At 32.8% G+C, this 10558-nt stretch overlaps 1 protein-coding gene across 1 annotated transcript; it reads left to right on the top strand.

Moving 5' to 3' along the window:
• Window positions 1-878: 878 nt before the first annotated feature.
• LOC120167724 (WEB family protein At3g51220-like) lies at window positions 879-1780 on the top strand. The gene is made up of 2 exons (XM_039176676.1): window positions 879-1025; window positions 1145-1780. Exons 1-2 carry the CDS (start codon window positions 879-881, stop codon window positions 1637-1639), a joined length of 642 nt encoding a protein of 213 aa, XP_039032607.1. The 3' UTR covers window positions 1640-1780.
• The last annotated feature ends 8778 nt before the right edge of the window (window positions 1781-10558 follow it).

Raw genomic sequence — 10558 nt, 5'->3', positions numbered from 1 at the left:
AAAATTTTGATTTACTTGTATTTATTTATATTTTACTTAAATGAAAATGTTTTCATTAGTATATAATTTAATAATGATAACTAATATAAAATAATTATTTTTTATGTTCCATTTATATAATTAAGGATAGACATAAATCGGATTTTTAATCAACCGACCCGAAAATATCAGATTTTGGAGCCTTTCCTGTAAACTTATTTGTACGTTACTTGTTTGAAATCTTTTGTAATTTTGCACCCATTTTAAAGGCATAATATTAAAATTACTTTTTAATGTTAATTAAAATGATCCTTTTGATCTCTATTTTCAAAAATATTTTGGTCCTCAATACTTTATTTTAGAATAAAAAGATATTTATTTATTTTAGTGATAATAGTTTATTAACTTAAAGTTTTCATTCATAATAAATCCTTTTTGTCCCAAAATAAAATATTGGAATCAAAATACTTAAAAAAATTAAAGATTAAAGTTACTGTTTTAATTAATGTTGGGGCTAATTTTGATAATATCTCCCCATTTTGATGCCACCGAACAATTGAATCACAAGTTGTTTGAAAAAATACAAAATTCTGACGTACAATGGGCAGTCCACGAGCAACAACTAATAGTCCACTTATGTCTAAAAGGAGGGTGGCTCTAAGTCACGTCATAATCACAGAAATACATCCAACTTCCCATAATTATCATCCTCAATTACAAATATTCTAGTGAAGTGGACGCTAAGAAACTAACCCCAACACTAATTATTACTTTCCATTAGCTAATTATCATCCAACTCCATTACTAACGACCTTGCTTTACTGTCACTTGCATCAGTCTCTCTGTTGTATTAAAGAGAGATCTTTGTGAATTCATTCAATTCCTACATAGTGCGAGCCATGGAAACGGAAGAAGGTGGTGGCGCTGTCGTCGTTGGACGGGTGGAGATCGATACCAGAGCACCCTTCCGATCAGTTAAAGAGGCTGTCACGTTATTTGGAGAAAAAGTCCTGGTTGGTGAAATTTATGCCAACAGGCTGAAAGAGGTTTTTCTCTTTTATGTATACTCTGAATATGATATTAGATTCTAGGATAAATTATAGGTTTAGTTGTTCTAAATTTAACAGAATTACTAACGTTATATTTCTTTACTTTTTCACGTTAGCATCACGGAAACGACACGAAAGCTGGAGCTGGAAAAAGTGGGAAAGATGAATCAAAGATTGCAGCCTTAACAGCCCAGCTAGAAGAACTAAAGCAAAGCTTGCAAAAGGCAGAAGAGGACAACAACTTGATGTCGTATCGCTTAAAAGCACTAAGAGAAGAGATTGAACAAAAGAAAAAGGAACTGGAACAGTTGAAGGGCAGAGAGTTGCAGAAGCAACAGTTGGATCCCCATATGGAAGACTTCAAATTCATCAAAGACAAAGAGGCGGAGGGGTTACAAAAGAAGAGATACGTGAAATTCGCTAGCCCTCCTTTGTTAGCCCAAGTCATCGTCAACAAAGACGAGATGCGGGAAAAACCAGACAGGGTCAAGAAAGCTACAAGGAAGACATTAATCGCCATTATCGGATGGCTGTTCCCCAAGAAGAAAGAAAATCAAGAAGAAGATCATCAGTCTTTGAGGACAAACGAGGTCCAGAGGCATTATTATTAGCTGAGAGAGCATGCAACATTTTTGTTGGGGTTTCCACCGAAAGATGGGAGCTACATGTGTAATAATATGATAGATAGGTCAGAACATGAAATAAACTAAGTTAGTGTTACATAAAATTTGGAGTGTGATTAATGTTCATGAATGCCACATCTTCACAGTTATCACCTTCTCCCTTCTTTCCTTTTCTGAAGCCCAAAACATCACTGTCGCGATTTGAAGAACAATTTCATACACAAGGGGTTCAATGTTTGTTTTACCTTATAGACGAATATAATATTTTATATTAGAAGTAATGTGTAGACACCCGTTTTTATCCGAGTCTTTATTTAATTATTATTATTATTATTATATTAATACAAATTATTATTACATTTTTGTAGGCCCGAAAATGGAGCCCAAAGAAACCGGCCAAAATAGAAAATGGAACCCAAAGAAACCAGCCCATTACATCAACCCGAAGCCCATTACAAACAGCATTCAACCCCACCCAACAGATTACAAACCTACCCAGATCCAACAAATTAAGCCCCAAACTCGGATAACCCAGTAGCCTACCAGGATTCGACCCGGCTCGATAACCATACCCTAGGGTTTTTAAAACCCTAACCCTAGGGATTTGATGCTACCGCCGCCGCCAGTTTCTACTGCTGCCACCGAAGATGATTCCCGAAGTTGTCGTGTCATAAAGCTTGCCAAAAAGTGACCACATCGATCACCATCAGTCAATAAATCCCCATTAAAAAATATATGAGGAAATCCTTAGGAAATTCCGAGGAAATCGAAGGTCTGTAAAAAAGGATGTCCCTTCTCTCAGTCATCAACATGCATCGATATAAATCAAAAGAGAGAGATTTCGGGGGAAAGAAAAAGAAGAAGAAAAGGAGGAAAAATCCCAGAGCATCCGAAAAAGAAAATCAAGAGAGACACAAAAGAAAAAAATGGAAAAGAGAGAAAAGAAGTAAACCGTATCTCACCTTGGTTGGAAGAACTTTGAAAGCCCAAAGGTCGCTTGATTGTTGTTTCTTTTCGAAAGGTATCTTCTAGATCTAGGGTTCTTGAGAGTTAGGCTAAAAGGATTTGGGTTATGGATTGAGGGTGAGACGAGGAAGCTTTTGTGGGGTTTTCTCTCTCTCCGGCCACCATGCTTCGCCGGGAGCGCCACCGTGAACGCAGTCGGCGTATGGCGGTTCCCTCTTTCCGATGAGGGGAAGTTGAGAGAGTTTCCTTCCCTTTTTTGAAACCGAACGAAAATGAGAAAGTGGAGAAGGGAAGCCCTTAAATCGAGCTTATATAATATCCGCAAAACGAGGTAGTTTTGATGAGGGTGTGTCTATAATTTAGTGTATGGGTTATTGGCTAGATAGGTCCTCCGTAGTTGTAACTTTTTTATTTCGATCATCAATGAAATATTTACTTTTTCTTGTTTTGGTTCTCTATGTTGTCATACATTGTGATTTCGTCCTCGTTTGCCCATTTATTTTTATGTTTATATTCGGATCCAAGCCATTGTATTTTAGTTCATCCACGTTTAAGCAGCACAAGTTATGTTTGTTTCATTTTAGTCACCATCTTTAGTACTTTATTGTTTTGGGCTAATTGCAGTATAGGTCCTTGCTCATGTGTAATTTATCATTTTAGTCAGTAATGAAGCTTTGTGTTATCCTGTTTTAAGCCTATATTTTTCCAGTGTTTACATTTAAGTAAATTGTACACATATTATGCTATATTTGCTTATATTCGAATTTGACCCTAAGGTTTTGCTTTTTTTATCACTATTTAATATGAATGTATTTAGGTATAATTACTATTTGCCCTTTGATGTTTTTATTTAATTTATTTTAGTCATTAATGTTGTTTTTGGATTATTTTCATTTCCAGTAATTATTTGTTTCATATATGTGATTATGATTTTGGTTTGTTTGTAATTTTATTTCGATTCTTCAAATTTGTGTTAGTACTATTTTGGTCCCTTAAATCGAATATGATTATTTTTCATTATTTGTATTTGGACCTATAATATTTTATTTTGTTCTAGTCCTTTATTCATATGTATATTTTGTAAATTACGGCTTTATGTATTATTCTATATAGACGTTATTAGCTCTGTGTGTTGCGAATATCATATTTTGTAGATTTCAAATTTTATTTGTTTTCAGTGTTTTTCGTTATCTATTAATATGTTACTCGAATGATTTTCAAGAACGCCGATTTGTAGAATGATCGTGGAAAGCATCACTTGGTCGAAGTGGTGCGATCCGATATAGCATTTTAACGAAATGGGAACTTGAAATAAATATAATTTATTTTATTAATTAAATATTTTTATGTGAATGATTCGATGCGTTTTTATTTTATGCTAATGTCAATTTTCAGTTTATATCCGATACACATTTCTATCGAGGAGGGAATATTCTTTACAGATAAGAAATAGGCGAGATAGCTTCCCGATGGAGGATTGCTAATCTCGAGATTTCTTTTCAAGCTAAAGAATTTTCTCTAATTAATTAATTCGAAGCAAATTAACTAAACTTTAATAAATTAATCATATTTTAAATTTATATTCGATTCATAATTTCCACCACTTACAACAACGTGTAGGCGACTAAGTACCAATTTTGGACGTTGTGGGGGTGTTAATCATTCCCTACACGTAATCAACTCCCGGACCCATTAAATCAGATTTTTTGGTAAACGCATACAAATTTTTGTCTTTAAAAACGATTTTCCTTAAATTTGTTTTAAAACACGTTTTTAGGTATTCGACTTACCTAGCCCAAAGGTTGATGACAACTCTTTTCAATTTAATTGAAATCAATCCTAAATCACCCAAATTTTCAAAATAAAGTCATAACTGTTTTTTTAAAATAATAATTTAATTGTTTTCTAAAAAATGGTTATGACATAATGAATTTATAAAATTTTAGAAAAATAAAATTATTTCATTATTAAGTTGACGAAAACACTAGCTGCTCTCTCTCCCCCTCTTTTTCCCTCATTTTTTTTCTTTACAATTTGTGCAAATTTTATAAATCAATCAATTTTTTCTTCTTTAATTTTTTTAACCGGTGGCAGCACCAGTTTTGATACTAATTGTCAACCGTCGATTGTCTTTTCTCTTTGTTTTTAGTTTTTTATTAAGAATAATTTTGTCATTGTGACATATTTATCTTTGCATTTATGGCACATTTTTGTGGCACGTTTTTTCTTGCTTTTCGGTAGTTTTCTGTCTTTTGTCCATTGTTTTCATTTTTTTTTTCTCGGGGTTGGATTTGACATCGCCACGACTAATCAAGATAGTGCTTATTTGTTTTCATGTTGATCTTCCCTACTTTTGACTCTCGGATTGATTTGGATACGCTTTTTGTGCTCGTGGATACTTTTCTCATATCACTTGACTATGATTTACGATTTTTCGGTGGTCTTTCAATAGTTTCATCTCTTTTGTGGTTTGTTTGCAGATGCAGTCAGATTTATTCGTATATTTATTTTGTTCGAGCATTGGTTAGGTTTTTTTAACCTTTTCCTTTTACTGTCTTTTTGTAATCTAGGTGACTAGTTTTTGTGTCAATAGTTATAGGAAAATGTCCTAATTATAATTTAGTTTACGTTTATACTTATAAATCTTCATTGTAATTTAGGATATTTTCTATTTTTAATAAAACTGGCGGCTTTCTATCAAAGTTTTTTTTTTAGAAAAACGAATTTATAAATTTTTAAGATGGATAAAATTATAACATTTTAGAAGCGTAAAAAATATTATAAATATAAAGAAAAATATTTAAATTATAGGGTAAACTACTTCAAATACCATCAACCTTTAATCTTTGACTCGTTTATACCACTAACGTTTCAATTTTGTTAATTTTAGCACTAATGTTTACTTTTAAGTGCAATTATAACTCTCCTCCGTTAATGATTTAACGACATGATGACATGGCAGCTCTGCGCCATGATGCTGTTGACGTGATGTCACACCAAAATGACGTCGTTTTAACACAATTATTTTGGTGCTCAATAAACACAAAATGAAAAAAGAATTATTAAAATTTTATGGTTGAGGAGATTTGAACCATAAACCTATGCCACTTAACCTTAATGCTTAATCATTGGGCTACCTTAAACTTTTTTTTTCTATAAGATTTTTAAAAATCTTTGTTCATAGAAGAAATATTGTTCCAAACAAGACAATTCATCATCATTGTTCATGACAGAACATGAAATCATGGTTTCTTGATAACTCAACGTTGAGAATGATAATCAAGAAAGGTAAAAAAACCTTCACCAAGCTAGAGTAAAGCCACAGTAAGGAGGAAGAATGAGAGATTGAAAATCAAGTTTGGAAATGGATTGAATCTAAATAAAAATCAACAAAGGATTTGAAAGAAAAGAGGATGAAGGTTTTACCAATTAGAGAGAACAAGAGAAAATGAACGTGTTTGGATGAATAGCAAAAACATTAGGGAGTTATAACTAAATTTTGATAAAAAAAGGAAAACTATATTAAAATTATTTAAAAATGGATTAAAACCAAAATAAAGAAATTAAAAAAATCAAGAAGAGTATAAAAATTTAAGTTCACAATAAAATAAGAAAATAAGGAGAAAATATCAACTCTTGGTATGATTGCTTCATAGGTTTTAATAATTCAATCTTATTCCATTTTAGTCATTAAAATCTTACTTTTAAACTTATTCAATTTATTCACTCAATTAACCCAAGTCAAAATTGATATTAATATTCTAAAATAATTTATACTTTAAAAATTCTCAAAAAATGACTTCTCCATAAATCTAAAAAATTTACCGAACCACCGAATCTAAACTACTAACTCGGATTTTGGGATGTTACAATACTTGTACTTGGCATTCCCGTTTAGCGCATACTTTTTTGTTCACACTGAATAAAATTCCTTTTTTATACAGTCACTTGACTTGGGTGTACTTGATGAAACTTAAGAGTGAAACTTCTTCAAAAATAATTTTTCCACCATTTTCAAGTTTGTTCGTAGTGACAATGACTCTGGTTTATTGGTTCTGAGTGCTCTAGCTTTTTTTCTAGCCTTGGAATAACACATTAATGTTTTTACGTTCGTACTCCATAGTAAAACGAAGTTGTTGAGAGAAAGCATAGACATATTTTAGAGGTGGCTCGGGGTCTTCGTTTTTAGTCCAAAGTGCCTATATTATTCTGGGGGAATGTGTTACTACTTGTTACTTGATTAATAGGCTGCCATCTTGTGTGTTAGATTGGAAATCCCCTTTTGAGGTCTTTTACAATAAAGCCCCTATCATATCTCATTTTCGTGTCTTTGGTTGTTTGACTTATGAAACAAATACAAACTGTCGGGACAAGTTTTCAGCCATGGTCATCCCTTCGGTTTGTGTGGGGTATTCTATTGCTCAAAAGAGATATATCCTTTTCAATATTGAGTCTAAGTCATTCTTTGTTAGTAGGGATGTCATTTTAAAGATGCTGTCTTCCCTTTTCATCATATTGTTGCAATGTTGCTCAAGGCTCTTCTTTCTTTCCTTCACAACCATATGTTTTTTATTCTGAATTTGTCTCTCGATTTTGCTTCTGTTCCTGTTTTCACCAATCCTAATCATGATCCTGATTTTTCAGTAAGTGTTCATTCCTCACCATTTACCTATAATAATTCTCTCGAACCTGAGTCTGCACCTGAACCTGAACTTGAGCCTGTACCTGAACCTGAGCCGAGTTCTTTGCACATTATTTTTCCCAATTGATGAGTGTTTTATTTTGTTAATATTTTTGTTATTAATTAATTTTTTTTACCTCTTTAATAGTGCCAATTTGGGTTATTCATGTTCAAATATGTGCATGACTCTATTTTCGTGAAACAACAATTAAAAGGCAAATGAAGCAGACTTTCCCTATTTTCTTGAATCAAACTGGCGCCAGCTTCAATAAAATAATTCAATCAGCAAGATCAAAGGAGGAAAGCTGGGTGAACCACAATTCTTTATGAATTAAAAGTTGTAATTAAATTCAAATGTTTTTATTATTTAATTAATTAGGATACTAGTTTGGTTAGGATTTTAATTAGGATTTTATTTATTTATTTATTAAGACTTTTAGCTTACCATTAATTATGAATTAAGTGTTTTAATGTTCTTAAGCGTTAGTATTTTATTTTCTTTAGGTTTTCTCAAGCTATAAATACAATTAGGGTGAAGCTTGACAGATGTAATGTTTCTTGTCTTTAATTAGCGTTGGGATTTTTATAAAGATTATTTTTCTTCTTCATTTATTTTATTTTATTTATTTTTTCTTCCACATGTTAAGTATGATTTCTATCATACTTAGCTAAACTTTTATTTAGCTGATAGCTGAGTGACGACTCAATCTATTTCGTGAGAATTGAAAGATTACTTAATACCTTCAGATTTCTTTCTTGATTTTCGGCAATCAAGGATTGGAAAACAACATTTCCTTTAAACATCTCAACACTTTCAAACCAAAGAGCGCATGTTGATTTGATCGATGTTTTGATTTACCGTTAGAAGGAGAGTCGACTTGTAGCAAATTCAATTCCTTAAGAAAAAACTTAGCGTTGGTCCGTTAAGGGAAATCAAGATCGGGTTCGATTCTCATCGAGACACCATAATCTGAGCACGAGCTTTTACAGTACTAAATAAAGAATTGGCGTTAACATCGATAGTTGTTGTTAATCCAAACAATAATTAAATTCCAATGATTGACTTTGGAAATTAATTCACAAGAGAGAAGAATAAGTTACAAGGTTTGGGCCTTATAGACTGTGACCGAAAAATATCTGAAGTAAAATTTATTTCCGTGATCGAGACAAATTAAGGCGAAGCGGAGTTAGAGGCTATCTCTCATCATAATTATTGTTTCTACAATTTACTTTTCTTTCTTTTATTACTTTAAGTTTGTTCAATTTATTTAATTATTCCAAATCCCCTTTTCTATTTTTATTTTGAGTTTTTCCTGATCAATATCAAAGCAATTTAAAATTAATTTTTTTTGAATCCCTATGGATTGACCCCTTCTTCCCTATTATATGTTTATAGTTTATTTATCTGATAAAAAGGCTTATTTATTTGAAAATTATGATGCTTGTCAAATTGGCGTCATTATCTGGGATCACGACAAAATTATTGGTTAAAGTTTGTGATGATTTATAACCAGGAAAAATTTAGGCGAACTAGTATAGTGGATACCTGAGATCGCAGCAAAAGCCCAGAGAATACGCACACACACGCAATGAGAAAGAAGATATCAATAGCAACAAGAACAATAGCATTCTGAATCAAATCTAGAACCTAATCTAGAGAAATCATTTGGCGCCAAAACACCTTTTGACACTGAGACATACTTTTAATTCAACAAAGAAACGATTTTGATGGTTGATTAGACAATCCGAGAACTAGCTGCAGCTCCCGCGGTACAACAATTGTTATGCAACGTTTTCCCTCAAGGAGAAACTTCGTTCGAACTCAAAACGAGTTTAATTCATCTTATACTTGCATTCCATGGAATGCCGAGTGAAAGTCTTCACAAGCACTTAACCGAATTTCACATGATTTGATCTAGCATAAAACCACAGGGAGTATCCGAGGATCAAATTAAACTCTACGTTTTTTCTTTCTCCTTACCCGACTCGGCTAATGATTGATTATTCTATTTGCCTCCTGATTTTGTTAATACATGGGTTGATATGACTCAATTTTTTCTTGACAAGTGCTTACTTGTTGCAAAAGCAAGTGAACTAAGAAGAAATATCTTAGGAGTGTGACAAAATGATGGAGAATCGTTATATGACTACTAGGAACGATTCAAGAAACTCTGCAATAGTTGCACACAACATAGACTGGTAGAGGAAACACACCTTCAATACTTTTACGAAGGATTATTTCATTTGGAGATGAAAATGGTTGATGCAACTAGTGGTGGAGCACTCATTAATATGACTCCAAACGTGGCCAAAAATATGATTTCAACTATGGCCGCTAACTCTCAACAATTTGGCTCTTCTAGTGAACCTACTCGACGGGTTCACGAGATAAGTAGAATTTTATTGGAAAATAAAATTGAAAAATTGGCTAATATAGTTCAAACTCTTGTTGCATGTAAAACAAGTACAATTAGACTTTGCATAATATACACAATGTCGGACCATCCCACATATTGTTGTCTGGTATTACAACGCAATTGGAAATTTTTTGGGACCTCCCCAGAGACCATAAAATCCTAACATAAATACCTATAATATGGGGTGGAGGGACCATCCAAACTTTAGTTATACATAGAACCAAATGCCTCATCAAAAAAAATAATATCAATTGAGGCCTCCTCAACAACAGTACCAACCGCTGAAACCCTCACTGGAGTCCATCATGGAGCGGTTAGAACTGTCTCAAGAGAAGTTTTTAAAACTGAACTGAAGAACATCTACAAGAATTGGATAAGTAAATGAGTCAAATGGCTCAGGTCTTCGAATGCATGGAATCATATGGAAAACTACCATCTCAAACCGAGGAAAACTCACGAGAAAACATTAGTGTCATCACACTTTGGAGTGGTACCATGATTGTGTCGATCCCTAAAGATATTGTTGCAGAATCAAATAAAGAAAAAGAAAAAGAAGAACCAAGATCCTAGAGAAATCAAGAAAAATGTGACGTATGAGAGAAATAAAAAAAGAAAAGAAAAAATTACATGAGGAAAAGAGGGAGTTAACGCACAACCCTATAGGAAAAAGAAATATTCATCGACCAACTCCTCCTATAATATCTCCGTATATCATGCCACCTCCCTTCTCCTCAAGCTTAGTGAAATGCAACATAAAAACCGAGGTAAATGAGATTCTTGAAGTTTTTTGAAAGGTGGAAATTAATATACTGCATCTTAAAGTAATCTGAAAAGTGTCACGAT

The sequence above is a fragment of the Hibiscus syriacus genome, unplaced genomic scaffold (assembly GCF_006381635.1).
Source record: "Hibiscus syriacus cultivar Baekdansim isolate YM2019G1 unplaced genomic scaffold, ASM638163v2 tig00000329_pilon, whole genome shotgun sequence".
In the NCBI taxonomy this organism is placed as follows: Eukaryota; Viridiplantae; Streptophyta; class Magnoliopsida; order Malvales; family Malvaceae; genus Hibiscus; species Hibiscus syriacus.
The sequence above is the reverse complement of the archived record's forward strand: the minus strand, read 5'-3'. Positions and strand labels throughout refer to the sequence as shown.